Source organism: Acomys russatus, chromosome 24, assembly GCF_903995435.1.
Source record: "Acomys russatus chromosome 24, mAcoRus1.1, whole genome shotgun sequence".
NCBI lineage: Eukaryota > Metazoa > Chordata > Mammalia > Rodentia > Muridae > Acomys > Acomys russatus.
In genome coordinates this window covers 50079973-50099372 of record NC_067160.1, presented here as the reverse complement: position 1 = coordinate 50099372, position 19400 = coordinate 50079973, and the positions used below count along the sequence as shown (strand labels likewise).

Below are 19400 nucleotides of genomic sequence, written 5' to 3'. Positions count from 1 at the left end.
AACAAACAAACAAACAAACAAACCCTGAAATGCTAGTCAGGTGATTTAACTGCTGGCTAGGATAAAACTTATGTTCTGACAGGAAAACACAGTCACTTCAACATAGTGAACATCTACAGACACACAAACAAGCACGAAAATGAGATGCGTGATCAAGGGCCAAAAAAAGACACCCCACGCACCCACCCACCCACGCACCCACGAGGAGTCAACAAACTCAGATACTGGATTTGGAAGACGAAGGTTTGAAAATGGCTATTATAAACATATTCAAGAGTGTCAGGAAATGAAGGCCAAAACCCAGACACTCTCAGAAGAGCAGCACAGCAGCAGGTGCCCTGCCTCTGACAACTCCCACAGTTGGAGGTGGGCAGGGAGCCCTTTACAAGTAGGCAGGGCAGCGGCTGACAACACCTCCAAGGTAAGGAGCTGAAGCTTCCCCTGTTCAGACAAGGCCAGAAGACGAAGCATGCCCTCTCAGAGCTCCTGCTGTCCCTCTAGGCCACCACTGACAGGCCAGCAGTGCTGAGGTCATCTGCACTTCCCTTGTGGCCCTCAGGGCACTTCTGCTCTCTTGACCTTTGTCTTGTGACCTTGCCTGTCCTGTTTTTGTTTTCTTTCAAATTCCAACAGAATTTGTACTGACTCTCCCTGAGTTTCACATTATGCACCCAGGCCCGCTCATCTCCTCACGCCCTCATATCCTCCCCTCACGCTTGCAACCTCCCTCCTCAAAATAAAACACACACACAAACACAATAACAACAGCATAGAAAACATCTCATCACGCAAGCTGTGGAGTGTCACGGTGTGTCCCCACAGTATATCCCTCTGTCCATACATTTTTACTTGCAAATGTTCATCATAGTGAGTACTGGTCTGGTTTAAGGGCTCAGGCTTCTGTGACACCGTCAATAGTGGATCCTCACTGGGCCTCCTGGTCATCCTGCTGTTACCCTGTGTCATGGAGATCCTGCCGCGGCAGAGCCCTCAACAGGAGCCCTTTACAGAGAATCCCAGGCATGTGGAGCCTAAAGCCTGCTACTGGCTCCCTGGGATAGAGTCAGTCCCACCTCTATAACTGAGCCTCACTCTCCTCAGCCAAAATGCTCTTCTTCATCTCCACTGAAAGAACACCTTGTGGCTGGATGTGGCGGTGTGTGGCTGTAACTCCAGCATTCTGGAGGCTTAGGTGGGAGGACTTTGAGTTTGAGGCCAGCCCATGCACTAGGAGCCAGGTTCATCAAAACACAAGAGCGACATATAGTACACAACCAGTGTCTCCTCTAGTTACTACTGTGGTCTAAGAAACATCATCAAACTCAGCCCCCTACAGCAATTCCCTGAGCTGTAGGCCAGAAATTCAGATGTGCCGCAGTGGAACGGCTTCTCTCTGTCCTTCACAGTCTGGACTGACAGGGAGACTGTATGGTTGAGAATAAAATGCAGGTGGAGGTAACTTGGTAGCTAGGGGCTGGAGGCATGTTGGCTGGCAGGGGGTGGGGGATACTATCTGTTATGTGCTGTGACCCCTGAACATCTCGGGCTCTGGCTTGCTCAAGGCTCTATGAGAGGGTGTCCCAGTGAACACAGCAGATGTCACCCTGCCTGTAACTAATCACCTGTTCTCTGGCCTTGGACATCAGGTGCCTTTACTTCATGCTACTGGTGTTGCCAGTACAAATCAGTACCACGTATGGATTTTGTGAGGACAAAGCATGGACATCCATCTCTCAATAGGAGGAGTGTAAGGGTCTCCGGGTAACCTGGGGGATGTTGGGGCCATCTTTGAGGAAGCAATCTACCATACTGTCTTTATGTAGTGATAATTTTGTAACTTTGGTTTCTTTAAAAAACAAAGAAATACTATAAGAACATGACTTTGTTTTAATGCCAGATGTGGGGACATGAGGCTGCTCTGCAGCAGCTGACTATGATCTGCCTCGTGTTCTAGAAGAGGCATGGTTTTGCCACCTGCACATAGTTTCTGTGATTGTGTGATATTTGGAATTCTGGGGACTTTTCAGAGGGTACATAAATGCTAGGGCCCCGAGAGGTGGGGTTACTGGCTGATGGTCATTCAGGGGAGTTGTTGGTTGTGGTCATGACTTATTAAGAAGCCGTGCATAAAGAAGAAACAAGTAAAATAAATTAGATATCCTGATAGCGAAGATCAAATTTGCCCCAAAGAACTAGACACCCCTAATCAGCAGGAAGTAGTCTAACAATACCATCACCCCCTTTCTGACCCCTGACTTTATTCAGAGACCTCTTTTCCTCCCTATACTTTCTCTCTCCTACTTACCACCCAGCACTTCTAGACCCAGTGGTCTGTCTCCCAGCCCGAGTGTTTGCTGTTAAGAGGACAGGGACTTTGGCTAACAGCAGTACCTACACGCATGCACGCACGCACGCGCAGACACACACATACACACACCCTGGAAGTGAGAGGGTGGCAGACTCTCAGTGTGTTGTGTCTCACACTGCAGAACATGGTGACCACCACCTGTCAAAGGCACAGCTGCAGGAGTGGTGTTCAGCCACAGGACCCTGCCAGGTCCTAGGCAGAAATCAGGGTGGTGGCATCTTCATCCCATGGTAGGAAAAGACTTCCTGTCCAGTCCAGCTCTCTGGCTAATGGTGTCCCATAAGGTGTATAGCTTCTTCTAAGAAGGAAAGGGGCTGACAGAAAAAAGAGAGGGGCTAGGTAGGCTGAGGAGAAGCTAGGGTGGCAGGCAGTCCAGGGAAAGGGAACCATGTGGCTCAGTTTTTCTAGGGGCCAGGTATATGTCTCATGATACCTTGGAGTAAGAGAGGCCCACTGAGGTTTCCCTCCTAGCTCGTACCTAAATGTTACCACCACCACTAAGCTTTTCAAAGAAGTCACTGCTAACATCAAGCAGTGGGTGGGCCTGTGTGTGGGACTTGAGGGCTCCCCCTCTGCATCCCTGCAGGATGCCAGCAGCCTCCTGGCCTTCCTCTGACCAGCTCCACAGGTCTGATGCATCTAAAAGATGTTAGCCTGGGCATCAAAGTCACCTTTCCCTTTTCTACTTGAAACTACCACTTACACGGCCAACCCCAGGACTGACAACTCCCACGGACTCCACCATCTGTTCACTGAACAGCCCCTCAAGTTCTCACAGCTGAGAACGCTGAGGCCGGCAGGGTCACACAGCAGAGACATGGAACTGGAATCCAGCCCACACGTCCATCCAGCCCATACTACCTTTGACCCAGTTACAGGACCTTCCCAGGTGACCTTGGAGGACCCTTACTGCAGTCTTGTTGGTAGGTGCCTCACTTATGCTGTGACTTGGGTAGCAGGTAAGGGCTTTCCTACAGTGTGGCCCCCAAGCCAGCTACTGTCCTAATGCACTGCCTCAGGCTAGCCTTCTGCAGGGATGAAGTGGTTTTGAGAGTGTGGCCTCTGGAGAAGGGTACAGAGGAGCTTAGTAGGGCAATCCACAGGAATGGACTCCCAAGCAGCCGCCTGCACAGCTGACGCTGCTCAAAACCCCTTACCTGAGTCGAAGCACTGCGCCTACACAGGGCACCCCAGGAACATCACAGGCTTCAGGGAGTGGAACTAGAGGGTGAGCCAGGAGCAGAGCTGGCCAGGCTGCCTGTGCCAATGAAGGAGGGGGCCCGCCCAGGCCGCCAAACCGGGCAGGAGGGGCTGGGCCAGCTGGGGCTGGAGCTAGTGTGACATCACCAGGCGGCCCGCCCCTGTCTGGAGCTGAGGGGAGGCCCGGAGCCTTTCTGGGGCCTGGGGGATCCTCTTGCACTGGTGGGCGGAGAGAAGTGCCTGCAGCCAACCAGGGTCAGGCTGTGCTCACAGTTTCCTCTGGCGGCATGTAAAGGCTCCACAAAGGGCCTGGGAGTTCAACTGAGGCTGCTGCAGTGGGCCTGGGGATGGACCCCAAGCCCTGAGTGGTGCTGTCGGATCCAGGACCTGCGAGGGGCATGCACCAAGACAGCTGCAGGCCACACTGTGAGGAACAGCAGGTTGGGAGCAGCCCCAGCGAAACTCCAGCCAGCTCCATCCCTAAGAGCCTCTGAGAGCACTGACTGTTGCCAGCAGAGGCCAGCTCAGCGGCCAGTCCAGCCTGAGACTCAGGACCCTTCCTGGAGGCCCTGGCCAGGCTGCCCCACTGACGGCACCGGGAAGCATGTGAAGCGCTGCTCCAGAGCCAAGCAGGAGAGAAGAGGTAAGGGGCAGCTCGCAACTGCAGCAGTCAGGGGAGGGTGTCTTGAGATGGGCCAGGGATGAGCAGTCCTGACTCCTCCAGCAGTGGGGATGCAGCTGGACCCCACAGGGGGTCATACCTTGTTTTTGCTTGGTGCCAAACCAAGCCTGTGACCAGGCAGGGTGCTGCTGAGGCACCGGCGTGTGGGGCTGGGATGTTGAGGACTTCATTGGTCAGCCCCACTCACCCCTTTCAGACAAAGTGCCTCTGGGGTGAGCCATAGTGGCTGTAAGACACCAACCAGGTGGTAGCTGGGTATGTGCCTGGACATCGGTGTGGACTTGAGGGCAGCCGGCTGAGAGCTGCAGGGCAGCGGAGGACTGGGCAAGTTATGCTTAAGCTTAGGACTCCTGCGCACATACCCAGGCTAGAGGGTGTGCCAAGGCAGAAGCAAATGTGAGTGAATGCAGACCTGAGGCAGTGGGAGCCCCTGCTTAGAAAGTGCCCCGAGCCAGGCAGCGCCCGCTCACAGGTTTCCAGCGGGCCAGGAGCAGAGGCGTCCTGTGCAGGACAGAACATGTCACCCTCAAGTTTCTGTCAGTAGGACTGGGGCAAAGTGCTGCCCTAACTTTCCTCTGTGCCCAAGGACACAGTAGATGGCCCTTGGGTCTCCAACCAGCAGGATGTGGCGGAGAAACTGGAGGACGTGCTTTCTCAGCAGCCTGATGAGGGGGCATTGCCGGTGCACATACGGAGTCCCTTGAAAGCTCTCGCTCACTCACTCGTTCAGCGTGAGATAACATTTCCAAACAGAAATTCTCTGCTGATCCCTCCCCTCTGCTGTGACATCTGTGTCACGGGTCAGCTATTGCCTCTGCTGTGGGATTAGGCAAGCTCCCAGAGGCCAGTGTGGCTACTCAGAAAAAGATTCCCTTTCTCAGGGGTGGGTGGAAGACTGAGAGTACCGGTTAGGAAGCTGGCTCAGTCAGGACTCTTTGCATGGGTTTTCCCAAGTACAAGCCCAGTCCAGCGGAGACTGAGCCAGCTCCACGTCTGAGTGCTACTGAGTATCAGCTCAGTGGCAGACCATAGCTTTTCTAAGCTTCAGTTTCCTGATTTGTGAAATGGAGCACTGAGCAGGCACCTGCAACTACCCCACAACACACACCTAACCACCTCCATCTCACAGATGAAGAAGCCTGGCGCATGACCTCAGGGCCACTCTGAGTCATATACCACAGCTCTCTAGTGGCAGCACATGAGACCTTGGTCCTCAGCCCAGTGCCTGTATACAGAACCTCTAAAAACTCTAGTTACTAGTTACTGAGAACCCTATCATCAGGGTTCTCTGCCCAGGGGAGAATAAGTACCCCGATTCTCTCTCTGCTCTGGATACATTCTAGTAAGGCAATGGCGCTCAATCTGGGGGTTACGTCCCTATGTCGGATATCCTACACATGAGCTATTTATATTACGATTCATGGCTGGGGACACCACAATGGGAGGAACTTATTAGAGGGTGGGAGTTTGCATCTAGGGCTGGGACTTGGGGCTACCTGTAGCATTTCTGCATCCTAGAAGTACACTCTAAGGGAACATACAAAGAGACCAGAATTTCCACTACCAACCTCACAGGCAGAGTGCTACCCTGCGACATCCTTGGGTGCTACTGATTTGCCTACTGGCACACCTGTTAGGACCCCAGGACAGGAAAATGGAGCTGTCTTGAAGTTACAGAGGGACGGGCGGAGAACAGCCTGGCACAGTGGACAAGTGCCACATGACACCAGCGGATCTTAGCCCAGAGGCAGAGGGCTCCTGGGCTCTCTGAGGCATTTGGAAAGCAGCTGTGAAGTACATGCTTCCAGACCAGGCTAGTGCGGGTGATGAGGAAGGTTTCCTGCTGTAGTGTGCAGTTGGTGGCTTTCTGGCCTCAGCGTGTGGCTCCGACTAAAACAAAGCTTCTGAGTGACTGTGAACCTGGCTAACAGAGATCACTACCGGGTAAGGGCAAACACAGTGGACAGAGATAGATAGGCAGCAAGTATAGCTCTGGAGACTTGGCCAGCATGGCTGTGGGTTCACAGGCAAGAGGCCCACAAACATGTACAAAGCTGCCCACTGAGATAGTGAGCAGGGCTTTGCCTCACTCTGCCCTTACTCCCACCCTAGGCAACAGGCTCTGGCTTTAGCACCCCCTTTTCAGATGAAGGAAGGCTAACTTGCCCAAGGTGACAGCTATGTGATCCATGGGACTTGGGCCTAGGACTGTGGTTTCAAAGCCTGCACATCAGATATATGCCCTCTTCCATCCTGTTCTACAAGGTGCCGTAATCTGTCCTGTCCCGATTCCACTGTGTCTCTGGCAGTCGAGTCCGCTGCTGCTGCCCTCAATCCCTCTGAGAACAGGTGCTTCCCTGGTTTCCATGCTACCTCCTCTGTGGAGCCACATATGCAGCAGAGAAGGCGAGGTTGCATGCCCCATGCTGTCCCTACAGCCTGACACCACGCTCCACACCCTGCATGTGGGGGGCAGGGCCTTGGGTAAGCTTTCATCCACCTGACAACACTGCTGTTCCGACAGTCATATTCTCTCACCACTACTTGGGAGAATCTGTAAGGGCTGCTGTGTTCACTATCTACCCTGGGCCACACCTAACAGTCCCTGACACCTGGAAACAAACAAAACAGAAGTCTCCCAGAAGGGCAGATATAGTCAGCTTCTGGCCTCTCACTGAATCACGGCCTACCTCATCTGGAATGTTCTCAACTTAAGAGTGTACATGGTGGAACTACTGTGTAGAACCTAAGCCCACCAGGATGAGGCAGGCAGACGGTAAATAATCCCACCAACACCGCACAGGTGGCGTGAGTCATAAGAGGTGGCCCTGGGAGCTCAGAGGGTTCCCAAGATGTGCAGTGCTGTTCTACAAAAGTGGAAACTGAGGCTCAGGATCACAGTGCTTCTTCCATGGTCTCTTCATCAGTGGGCCCAAAAGGAAGGATCCCAGCTCTAGCCTGTGTTGCTCTAGCCCAGCCCACAGTCACTTGGCACAACTATGCAGTAGAAATCGCCACAAAGAGCTGATGGATAGAGCAGAGGAGCTTTTCTGGAAATTTATGTGAAACACAAAGAGGTTAATTAGCCACAGGCAGATTGGAGTTTGTGGTGATAGACAAGACATATCAGAAACCTTATTGGGGGAGTTTCTGTGACCAACCTGTATCCTGCTCCTGATGGGGGGGTTTATAGCATCCTGTTCCATGTACACATCACAGTGAGACACATTCTGATCACAGGAATGCTAAGATGCTGGGTGTGGAGCCAGGCCTCTGACAATCGAGCCATTGTGCAGGTCCACTCCCGGTAAAACCGGCCTGTCTTGGGGCCAGCAGCCCCAGAGACTTGGCCTCTGTCACTCAGTCCTCAAACAGGCAGGCTGAGACCACCATGGAAAAGCCCAAAAGGAGCGCTTAGCTTCACCTCCCAGAGTTTCCTGGCTTCCAGAATGCCAGAGCCCTGCCAGGGGTGGATCCTACTCCAACCTCTGCCATGAAAGGTTGTGTCGCCTCTGCCCTGTTGAATGAATGTCCAAAACCCACCCAGACAGCAGAGGAGACCTGCAGAATGGGTGCGTCCACGAGCAACGAGGCAAATCTCAGGCTTGGCTCTCAATGAAGCAGGCCATGCACCCTGGGAGATACACTGCTCCTTTATGCTGCTCAGCCCAGGTATCATCTGGGCACGTCCCCTCCCTGCAGACTCACCTCATCTAGTGCCCATCCTGGTTGGGTCACGGGGCCCCTTAGCTCTCCTGAGTATTGCCACCTGCCTGCGAGTGTAGACCCCTTGGGCATAGGGGCATCATCTCCTTTTCCCCCCTGCTCTATCTCTCACGACTGGCCAGGAAAATACACGGAAAAACCGTAGTCCTTGGTGTCTAGATGCCCCGGTGCTGCACTGAGAGCTGGGCCCTCTGAGGGGACTCTAAGAAGCCTACACCCTTGGGCAGCTAGCACAGTCTGAGCTTGGGGTGCTGGGTGGAGATAACTGTTCTTGCAAGCTGGAGTAGAGAGGAAACTTCTTCACAGAGAACTGGCCTTAAGAGGCCACCTTAGAGAGGAAGACAGATACATACCAGGCAGGATTGTAGAAAAAGGGTCTCCAGGCAGAGAGCATGTGAAGGAGAGATGCATGTAAGGATGCTGACTTGAAGCCATTGAGTTCTGTTCAGACCTGGAAGTGGTATGGAGTGAAATAAGGGGTAGTGCACTGGCCTAGCACATCAAGTATCTGGACTTAATTCCCTAGCACCTCCTAAACTGGATGCTGGCCCACAGGGCCTGACATCCCAGCAGGAGGGCCAGGAGCTTCATGGCTGTACCAGCCTTAGCCAGCTCCCGGCCCACTTAAGACTATGTGAGACTTTGTCTTAAGTCTACCCAGATGCAGGGAGCCACTCAGGAGCATGTAGGTAAGGAAGCTGGCTTGGAGATGAGCCCCACCATCTGGCAGCTCTGGTCCTGGTCCTTGTCCTCATCCCTTAGCTCTGTGTGTTCATCTTTGAAATGGGGATAATCACAGTCCCTGCTTACGTAGTGCCTCTGCTGTGTGAGGGGGAAGAGAAGGCACTGTTCTGATGCTCAATGGAGGAGCCCATCCCTGTGGCTGGAGTGACCTTTGTGTCAGCTATTCAGTTGGGCTCAGAAGAGAAGCTGCCTAGGGCAGTGTTGTGCAGTCCTCAGACACCCCTCCTTGCCCTGGCCCCCAGTCCAGGGCTCCAGAGCACACTAAGCACTGCAGGAAGTGCAGCGGCCAACTCAGAAGCCGGACTCTCAAATGGCTTCTGCAGACACTCCCTGCCTCTGCTCTGCTCAGCTCACCATGACTCCTGGCACAGAGGGTTTGGTGTGTGGACTTTGGGGAAATCTCAAAATGGTTCCCAAATAATGCAGCAAGAAAAAGTAATAGCACTATCCTCATCCCCCCAGGCACAAGCGCCCAGCTCCCCAGGCCTAACCACATCCCCTATGATCTCACGGTGTGACCACAGCCCGCCTCCACACAGTCAGCCTTCCCTGGAAGCCAGCAGCTCACCCGTGGCATGCGCACGAGGGCCCAGGACATCAGGCAGCTCCCCCACCACCACCACACCCCATCACTTCTCCAGGCACAGCTGGAGGATGTGATCCAAGCCTCTCTGCTTCTCTGGTTCCTGCATCTGTCCAAGTCGCCCACAGTAGAGCTGACCCCAGGATGGAGGGGCAGACATAATGACTGGTAGATGGGAAGGTTAAACCAGTGGAGGATGGCAGGCTGAATGGAGAGGGCCTTTCTGAAAGGCCTGACAGTTGCTACGCTGAGGAAGTGGGGAGGTGGCTGCAGCCTCCCTGGGCCCCTCATGGCCTCCTAGTGAGCGATGATTCACAGGATCCCGGGTTAGGAAGGGTGGCAGTTGGAGACTGGTTATTCCCTCCCTGGCCTCCGGGCTGGGGGTGAATCATGGAGGACAAATGATGCACAGTTCCTTCTCCAGGCTGCCACTGCTCATCTGCGGTGTCCATTTTGGGGTCTCCCCACTCACGGGATCAAGAAGCTCTTTGTAACACCCAACAAGACTCACCCTTGTGTTGACTTGAAAGCCAAGTCTGCTCATCTGGTCAATAGTAAGAAGCGACTGCATCTTGGCCATTAGACAGAAAGACATATGGACAGACAAACAGAAGTCTTATTCTTACTGTGGGGAGGTGACTTTTGAGTGAGGACATGGGGCTGGCAGGGTCCATCAAATCTGGTTCTGATGTTTACTCCAAGCCACTTAACACCGTGGAGCCTGGGCTTTCCTAGTAGCCTAATGCAGGTGTGATCTGTCTCCTAGGTCAGGAGTCATATAATAATCACAGAGGGCAACCAGCTTCAGGCAGGCCAACCAGTACCTGGAGCTGTCTATGTATAGAGCTGTGAAAGCCAATAAGACAGAGTATGTGGGGGTACTACGCATGTGCACAACAAAGGACAGCCATTACTCTCAGTGCTACTGGCCACATACTCAACCCCATGGCTCTTGGTTTGAGCCTTTCTGTGCAGCTGCTTCCCTCCCCATCCTGGGTGAGTGGCTGGATTGGGAACCACTCTGCAGGCATGCCAGGTCTTTCTGCAGCTCTTGTAGTAATAACTGTGTGCTGGTGCTCACGCCTTTGCTGAGCTCTCTGCTGTCCTGATTTTGGACTTGCCATCTCCCTTCACACTCACTCCAGTATAGCTGAGTCTCTAGCTTCCCAGGAGCTGGAGGACAGGGGCCTGCCAGGCACATGTGGGCCTCGTGGCCTTGGCAGAGGCCACTTCTCAGGTCTCCAGTATGACTGGGATGCCTCCTTCCGTTTGTGCTCACAGTTGGCACTGCAGTGCTTGCCAGGGTGGAGCAATGCACTCTTCCAGAAGCATACAACCAGGACTGACCAGGAAAGCACCCCAAGAGCCATTCTAGACCCCAAGGGCACCCCTGGCCTCCTCCTGCCCAGAGGATCAGAAGGCTCTTCTTGGGGTTTCCTGGCACACTGGCACTTGCAGAGTAGGCGTGCTTTGGTGGTTTTGGTGTATCTGCTCCTTGGCTCTGCTATCCCCTCCCCTCCCCAACTATTAGCCTTGAATGCACCTTTGTGGTAATTGGATAGGTGTGCTGGGGCTGGGAGAAGGCTCAGCAGGCAGAGTGCTTGCCTAGTACTCATTAATCCCCAGCATTGCAGAGGGATGAGGGCAAAAGCACATGCCTCTAACCCCTGCTCCTGAGAGCCCAAGGCAGGACTGCTCCTCAGCTTCACAGGGAATGCAGAGGTGGCCTGAGACACATGTGACCCTAGCTAAGGAAAAGGAAAGAACACTAGAAATACTCAAACCCACAAAGGCCGTAAGTGTGCCTCCGAAGAATGGCAAAGCACCTCAGCACTTCAGCAGTCAAATGCTGTTACCTAAGATACAGGGGTGTGGGCCCCCAGCACCTGGCTACATGACTGCGCTGAAGCAATGGGCCCTTCCTAAAGGGCTTCTGGGAAGATTCAATGACATGGTGTACATAGTATGCGTGGGCCACAGAAACAACTGGCTGGAGCTATTTTTATTATCTGAACTTTTTTCATTCCTAATCTTGGTGGTAAGAACTCAGAAGCACATGCCAGGCCAGTAGCTTCTGCCCCTGGGCAGGAGGCAGCTCTTTATGACCAAAACGACGGTTCTTCCCACAAAGTAGCCCAATCCCTGGGCTACAGTGTGCGATGGCAAGAGGGATGCAGACACACAGTGTGTGGCCCCACCACATAGGCCAACTGGGGACACACAGATGCAGCCCACTGGAGTCTGGGTGAGACCCAAGCCCAGGGAGTCCACCTCCCCATGTGCAGAGGCCATGCTGCCACGTGGTCACTGCAGCCCTGGTGGTGGGGAGAGGGAAGCCCAGCACAAATGGAAACTCCTCACCACACAATGTGGAAAAGCGATTCGGATCGGTGTTTTTATTTTAATTTCCAAGCCAAGGAAAACAGTTGGGTTTGCTTTTCTTTGTTGGTCATGGGGAGAAAGGGAGGAGGGGCGCTTTGCCTGGAGTTGAGCTAGTCTCCCGACTAAGATGGCTGGAATGCTGGGAGGTTACTTCTCTTGAGATGCAATTAGCTGAATAAATATCAAGAAAGCAAAAGTAAACAGACTCATCACTGCCCATTCAGAATTGCCAAACTAGCAGAGGATGGGTAGAACCCTTAGGGAAAACAAATGCTTGCTATGGAGGCTGGAGGGCCACGAGGGAGCATGCCCTGTTTAAGCACTCGGTGGTCCAGTTGGGCTCTTGCTTGCTTCATGCCCCTAGCAGGGCACCCTGCCTGCCTAGATGTCAAGTGTCTCCATTGGTCACTGGCACTGCTGGCTTACCTATAGCCAGGATGTGGGCCCCTGCAGGAGCCTCTGTTCCCTGCATTCTTTTCTGCAAGTCACAAGACTCTAAGACCTCCACCAAGATCAAGCCCATGCAGATGGAGCTGGAAGCCCAGACTCTGCCAGGACACTTGGTGACTGACTGGCTCTGACACGAGCAGGTGACTTCACATCTTTTTGAGCTTTTACTTCCTCGCCTCTAAGTCAGGTACAACCCAAATAACGGACTCTGGGCTCTGCCGTGGTCAGAACATGTGTGAGCAGTGGCTGTCAAGTTTGGTTTGCCTTTTAATCTAATGATGGCAAACAATGTTCTTTTAGGAAACGGGGTCCAGTGATTATACCTGTGTGTCCCCAGCCGCTCACACTGGGCAGGTGCCTAGGATCAGAACTTGGTCTGAGTGGCTTTATGACCCTCTATCCACATACAGCCGTTCTCGGCACTCCTCAGTGGTGCTCTGCTGTGCTTGCCCCCCTGTGGCCGCCACAACATTCTACACTCATGCTTCCTTACCAGTGTGCAATGTGGGCTAACACCCCATTTCATAAAAGAGGTGCTCAGTCCTCAGGACCTCAAACCCAAAGGTGAGAGCACCGAGGACCCACACTTGGGAAGAGACAGAACGACTGTACCCGGGACAGCGTCACCTTCCGATGCAGATACTCGGGAATTTTAGAAATCAAGTTTTTTTTCTCTGGTACCATGTTGCCTCCTTGACATTCTGGCAGTTTCTTGGCCATAGCACAGAGGTGTTTGTCACCAACTAGGCAGGTGAGCTACCCACAGAAGGTGTGGCAAGGGGGCCCACCCTAGCCTGGAGCCCAGCTTCTCCCCATTCCTCAGTGGGGGTGTGGCCATCAGCTCCCAAGAAGCCAAAGCTTTGGAAACCAGGCAAACACTGTCAAACAGCCTGTTTCCACTGAAGTGCCACCCCTCTAGGGAGCAGCTCTCCATTAAATACCCTCTCTGCCTGGCCCAACAGGCCACCTCTGAGTGTCAGAACCAAGCATGAGCTCAGGAATTGGGTAGAAAACAGCTCATGCTGATCTGCAGAGGCGTCCATGATGCAGCCTGCAGCCAGGGAGTCCCAGAAGGAGCGTGCATGGGATACTGTGCCACTGCCAGGATTCAGCGGATATGAATGTGTAGCGCATACGTGGTGACACTAATAGCTTTCACCTGCTAACAGCCATCGGCCCAGCCGAGTTCTGGTTGTGCCACCTTCTGGTCTTGTTATCTTGAGACTTGAGCACTGAGTGCTAGGTTCCTGCTATGGGATGTGAATTAGGAGTATCTAGGGCTGCTGAGATGGACCAGAGGGTAAGAGTTCTTACCAGCAAGCTTGATGATCTGAGGTTGATGCCCAGGACAGACATGATAGGAGAGAACTCAGCAAGTTGTCCTCTGATCCCCACAAGTATGCTAGGTCACTTGTGCCCCTACATATACACACACAGATAAAAACATATGTTGTGAAAACTAAGAAGCAGAGCAGCTGCCATCAAAGGGCACTGTGAGAACACAGAGCAGCAGCCAGGCCCAGGCCATGGCAGCATTCAATCCGTGATTGCTATAGATGTTACCAGTGAAGCTGGCCCATGACCTCTACTGCACGGGCCAGTCGCCTCTATCATTCATGGGCTCCCCTGCTTGCGACCTCTGTCTCCACAGCTCTTTCCACTGCACCACAGCTATTGGTGACTGTCTTTTTACCCCATCACCACAGAGTGAACAAGTGTCTCGATTCTGGGTCAGGCAGCAGACATTGAAAATGGTACAGGGACCAAAACTGACTCCCCCAGAGAAGCTACCATTTGTGGGGAGGGATGGTGGAAAGGTCACAACCGTAGGTAGAGCGGTCACTGAGAAGATGATCTTTGAGCAAAGCCCTGAAGGGGAAAGAAGGAGACAACAAAGAAACAGGGATGAGCAGCCTGAGGTGAGGAGCTGAGTCCTCAGTGGGCTTCACAGCCTGAGGAACAGCCAACAGGCCAGGACGGCTGCTGTGGCAGTGACAGAGCAGAGAAGGAACAGAGATGAACAGAGGGAACAGATGCCGGGCCAGGGAGGTCCTAGAATCCTCACCTTTCACTTTAAGGTGAGGAGCTGCTGGAGGTCTGGCACTGAAGAGTGACCCCTCTGCTGTCATGTGGCAGGGACAGGGCTGTGTGTTAGGGGACTACTGAAATAATCCAGGCACACAGTGAAGGCAAGGAGTATAGGTGACAGTGAGAAGGCAGAGAACAGCAGGGGCATTGGGGAGCCATTCTAAGCTATGGCTGTCATCCCTTTGTGGTGCATTAGAGGTGGGGGTTGGGGACAGAAAAGAGCTAAGGCTGACTTCGAGGGCTGTGGCCGGAGTGACTAAACAGTTGCTATTTACTAACAGGAAAAACTGGGGAGGGGGCGGGAGGAAGCAGGGAGGGAGGTGTGGGGAGGAAGAGGAATGGTAGGCGCACACAGACCACTGGCAGCAGGGTGGGTAGAGAGCGGAGACTGATGGGTAGGATTAAGAGGGGACAGGAAGAGGAGAGCTATCTGAGAACTCTGAGTGAGGGCTGCTCTCTGGAGGGCTCTGCCAAACAGGGTGGAAGAGAAAATAGAACAGTAGCCGGAGAGGGGCTGTAGGGTCAAGAGAGAGACAGTGGCAGGGGTGTAGGAAATCCATGACAAAATGGGGTCAGACCAGGAAGACTGCTGGACCAGTGCCCTTCAGGGGCCTGGAGGAGGGATGGCGCACATGCTAACATCCCTGTTGGCCTATCTAGCTCCTGCTCATCCCTCAAGAGTCAGGATAAAGGTCACTTTCTCAGGGAAGTGCTCCTGACCTCTCTGTTAGGTCAGGGCCCTGTCATACCCACTCAACACGTGACTGCCCCTTCTTACATTTCTTGGGAACTCTGGTGATGAGGATGCCCCGAGAGGGCAGCCATATCCCCAGCATCCAGCACAATGCCTGACACATCATAACGTCGTCTGGTGAACACATGGCGAAGGGATATATTGCCCAAGAAACAAGCTGGAGACACATGCCTAACTTCTGCTCCTTCACGATTTAATCACATTGCAATGAGCGGGGCCATGAAGACATTGGCTATTACAAGCATGTGGGGTTAGAAGAGCTCGTATCTTTCTTGTTTGGGGCTCTGCAGCTTGGCTAAAACACAGAGCAGAGCCACGTGTCCAGACACATCCTCCTCTGACACTGTCCGCCACTAACTGAACATATCCCATTCTGTGTCTAGCAGCTCATTCATTTAGCGAACGCTTGCTACATTCTAGGTACAAGAGGTTGAGAAAGGCCCTGTACCTGCCCTTACAGAACTTGGGTCCAGCAGGGCTGAGATCATAGAGCTGATGGGCAGGACATGGGGTAAGCTCAGGGGTATATGAGTGGTGAACACAGAACTGTGAGGGTCAGAGGGTCCCAAGGCAGGGAGAAAGACTGACAACTCCCCCAAGCCTCCCACACCCAGTGTCAAATTCTTGGGCTCTGGGAGTGGCAGATCCCTTTTCCGCTCCTCCTCTGCAGGGCCTCACCATCTTCCAATGTTTCCACGACAACTGTTCTCTCTCTCTGACTCCAGGAGAGTGGAACGTAGCCTCCCCAAAATGTATTTGGGGAATGTCCTGCCTGGCACAGGCCACTGGCAGGGATGGGGCTGTCACTAACTTCATTTCTCCCCTCTCAGGCTTCCACAAAGACCAACCAGCACACTGCAAGGACCATGAGGCCATTGTGTATGACCTGCTGGTGGCTTGGACTGCTGGCCACCATCGGAGCTGCTACAGGCCCAGAGGAGGATGTTGAGGGCACAGAGGATGGTTCGCAGAGAGAGTACATTTACCTCAACAGGTACAAGCGGGCAGGCGAGTCCCCGGACAAGTGCACCTACACTTTCATTGTGCCCCAGCAGCGGGTTACAGGTGCCATCTGTGTCAACTCCAAGGAGCCCGAGGTGCACCTGGAGAACCGTGTGCACAAACAGGAGCTGGAGCTGCTCAACAACGAGCTGCTGAAGCAGAAGCGGCAGATCGAGACGCTGCAGCAGCTGGTGGAGGTGGACGGCGGCATTGTGAGCGAGGTGAAGCTGCTGCGCAAGGAGAGCCGCAACATGAACTCAAGAGTCACACAGCTGTACATGCAGCTCCTGCACGAGATCATTCGCAAGCGAGACAACGCGCTGGAGCTCTCTCAGCTGGAGAACAGGATCCTGAACCAGACAGCGGACATGCTGCAGCTGGCTAGCAAGTACAAGGACCTGGAGCACAAGTTCCAGCACCTGGCAATGCTGGCCCATAACCAATCGGAGGTCATTGCACAGCTGGAGGAGCACTGCCAGCGAGTGCCTGCAGCCAGGCCCGTACCCCAGCCACCCCCAGCCTCCCCACCTCGGGTCTACCACCCACCCACCTATAACCGCATCATCAACCAAATTTCCACCAACGAGATCCAGAGCGACCAGAATCTGAAGGTGCTGCCGCCACCTCTGCCGACCATGCCTGCCCTCACCAGTCTCCCGTCTTCCACTGATAAGCCATCAGGTAAGTCCTTTGGGGAGCCCAGCTCACATGGGCCTCTGAGCCAGGTGCCAGGTTTCCCTCAGCTGTGACCGCACACTGGGCGAAGAGCCTCGGCCAGTTGAGGCCAGCCCAGGACTTGCATAATCCACTAGCAGCTCCTGGGATGACTGTGGAGTTCGGTAGGTGGAGCACTCCAAAAAGGTGGTGGAAGCTGGGAGCTGTGGGTGTGTGCCAGCTCTGGTCTCTGAGAGAAGAGCTCAGGCTTGGATATTCTGAGGCTTTGCAGTTGCCATGTCTTGGTGACTAGGGTGTCTCCCCCGTGGGCTCACATACCTGTATTAGCCCAGAGCTAACTTTCTGGAAATGTCATTTGGTTAGCAGCAGGCCAGTGGAAGAGTGTTAGTACATTCAAAGTTAAAGCATCACAGGGCCTGGGGGCCAGAAGAACCTCTTCCCAAAGACTACGGGCTTCCTTTGGTTGCTGCTGCTGAGATCTTAACAAGGCTGTGTCCATACACCCTCAGCACACGCGCTAAACTGGGATTCCTGGGACACTGTTAGGGAAGAATGGGGTCCATGGCAGCACACCCAGGGAAGGGGAACCAAGAAACTGTACTACGCTCTTCATCAGAGTCACCTGATTGAGCCTGTGGCTCCTTAGGGACGGGCTGAGTAACCTGGTCACAAGCTGAAGATGATTGGGGCGAGATGGGCCTCTGCTTCAGACTCTGGCAATCCTCAGTATAAGTGGATTGGGCTGGAGGATTCCCCTTAAGGGGCCCGCCCATCTCTGGAGCCAGGGTTCATCTTTATCTTAGGCAATGGTATTGTCCACATGTGCTAACTGAATTCATCTCTGCAAAAGTTAACATGAGACTGTGCAGAGGGCACTACTTCCTTTGTTGGCAAGGAGATATTTTTTACTGAAGAGATCCTGTTTTGTACCTGTTTCACACTTCAAAAAATAAACACCAGGGCTGAAGAGATGGCTCAGCAGTTAAGAGCACTGACTGCTCTTCCAGAGGACCTGAGTTCAATTCCCAGCAACCACACGGTGGCTCACAACCATCTATAATGAGATCTAATGTGCACTGTATACATGATAAATAAATCTTTAAAAAAAAAATTACTGAGCTGAACCTGTGTGCATGAGAGTGGCAAGTGGGCAGACCAAGGATGGACAGGCCAGTGGGGGTAGTGGGAGCTAGGCTCACGGCACAGCACCTGCCATAGCACCTTGAAAGAAAGACGTGTACTGGGTATGAGGGTAGAGAGGTAGGCTGGAGTGGACGGCCCTGGGTTGACTGGTGAGCTTTGGGCAGGAGGCAAGTTACCCTGTCCCTGTATTCCTCATCTAAGGCTCGGGGGAGGCTTTATTTTAATCTGTTCCCAGCTGACAGTTCTAGGACATGAAATACCACAGAATGTGTGTGTGGCCCTGGGCCCGAGGTAAACCGAGCCTTCTTTGATCATAGGCTTTGCATCTTAAAACAAAGAGACCAGAGTAAATAGTTCCTCTTCAGCTCTGGTGCTCAATGCCATCTGCACCCACACCTGCTTTATATCAGAGGTCAAAGACAGGGTGGGGTATGTACTGTGTTCTGACAGAATACCCAGAGGGGAGACTGCCCTTGGACACCACATGAAGACTCGGACCTGCCTGCAGCCAGGCTAGTGTCACAGTCACCCAATCTCCTTTCTACTTGGGATCTCTGGTTTCTAACTCAGCCATCTCAGGACATTCCTGAGGGAGAACAAAACAGGGACAAATGCCTGCATCTGCATGTGTCTTCACACCTTTTCCCTAGTTGCCCATGAGAAAGGTATTTAAATTATTTAAATTTAAATTTAAATTGGCTGGAGATGCAGCTCAGCACTGAGTTCTGTCCCTGGTAACGTATAGAACCAGGTATGGTGGCATGTGCCTGAAATCCTAGAACTCGGGGTGGGGGCAGGAGGGTCAGAAGTTCACGGTCATCCTTGGCCTTCTCTACCTATGGAGTTCAAAAATAAATGTACAAAGGTCCTTTTTTTTTTTTTTTTTTTTTTTAACTCTTTCTTAAAATGAGATAAAAACAGAGTCACAACTTCACCGGAGTATGTGGTGAAACACAATGTGCTATGAGGTCACCAGGGAGTTGCCAATATTGCCGGGCCTTCCTTTGACTTGGTGAAAACTATGGTCCCTGGTCTCCAGGAACTCGATATGGGGGGGCGGGGGTTACAGGGAGGTAGCAGACGTATAAAGGTGTCCAGGAGCTACCCTGCCCCCAATCACGTCTGTGCCTCAAATTCCATATAGCAGGTCTGACATTTCTCTGGAAGGGCCAACATTTCTGGAACAATGTGAGACTTTATGAAGGTGGCATAACAAAGTACCAGGGATACAATGAGCATTGTCTGGCCTCTATCCAGAGTGCCCCAGCCTGCTCAGTGTCTGCCAGAAGACGATGGAGTCACTGAGGTGGCAAGCCCATGTCCTCTGGTGTGCCTGGGAGTTACAAGTTGGCCCCTGACAGAAGTGGGTCTATCCAAAGGCCGAGGAGCACAGCCCTGCTCCTAGCCTCTCAAATGGCATTGGCCCTGCTGTTTGCATCCCAGCACTGGCTGAGGCACCTGTAATCTGCTGAACCTAAGGGCCACGCTCACCCCCTGGACCATCTAAGGAAGCAGAAGGCACAAGAGATGACCTATGTGTACTCTAATATCGCTGTCTCTCTCTTCCTCTGTGTGTCAGAAAAACCTCCCTAAACGTTGGTCA

The 19400-nt window shown here is 53.1% G+C and overlaps 3 protein-coding genes across 11 annotated transcripts in view; 2 read left to right on the top strand and 1 right to left on the bottom strand.

The window, feature by feature from the left end:
• Rpl12 (ribosomal protein L12) overlaps positions 1-19400 on the top strand; it is a 1083577-nt gene that overhangs the window by 241642 nt on the left and 822535 nt on the right. The gene's annotated exons all lie outside the window — the stretch shown is intronic.
• The window catches only part of Ralgps1 (Ral GEF with PH domain and SH3 binding motif 1), a 254600-nt gene that overhangs the window by 69235 nt on the left and 165965 nt on the right, over positions 1-19400 (bottom strand). The window lies entirely within an intron of this gene.
• Positions 3776-19400, top strand: part of Angptl2 (angiopoietin like 2) — a 31258-nt gene continuing 15633 nt past the window's right edge. Inside the window, exons 1-2 of the mRNA XM_051166248.1 lie at positions 3776-4211; positions 15808-16660. Coding sequence (XP_051022205.1) covers positions 15844-16660 — 817 coding nt within the window. The 5' untranslated portion in view covers positions 3776-4211; positions 15808-15843. The remainder of the gene's footprint in view (positions 4212-15807; positions 16661-19400) is intronic.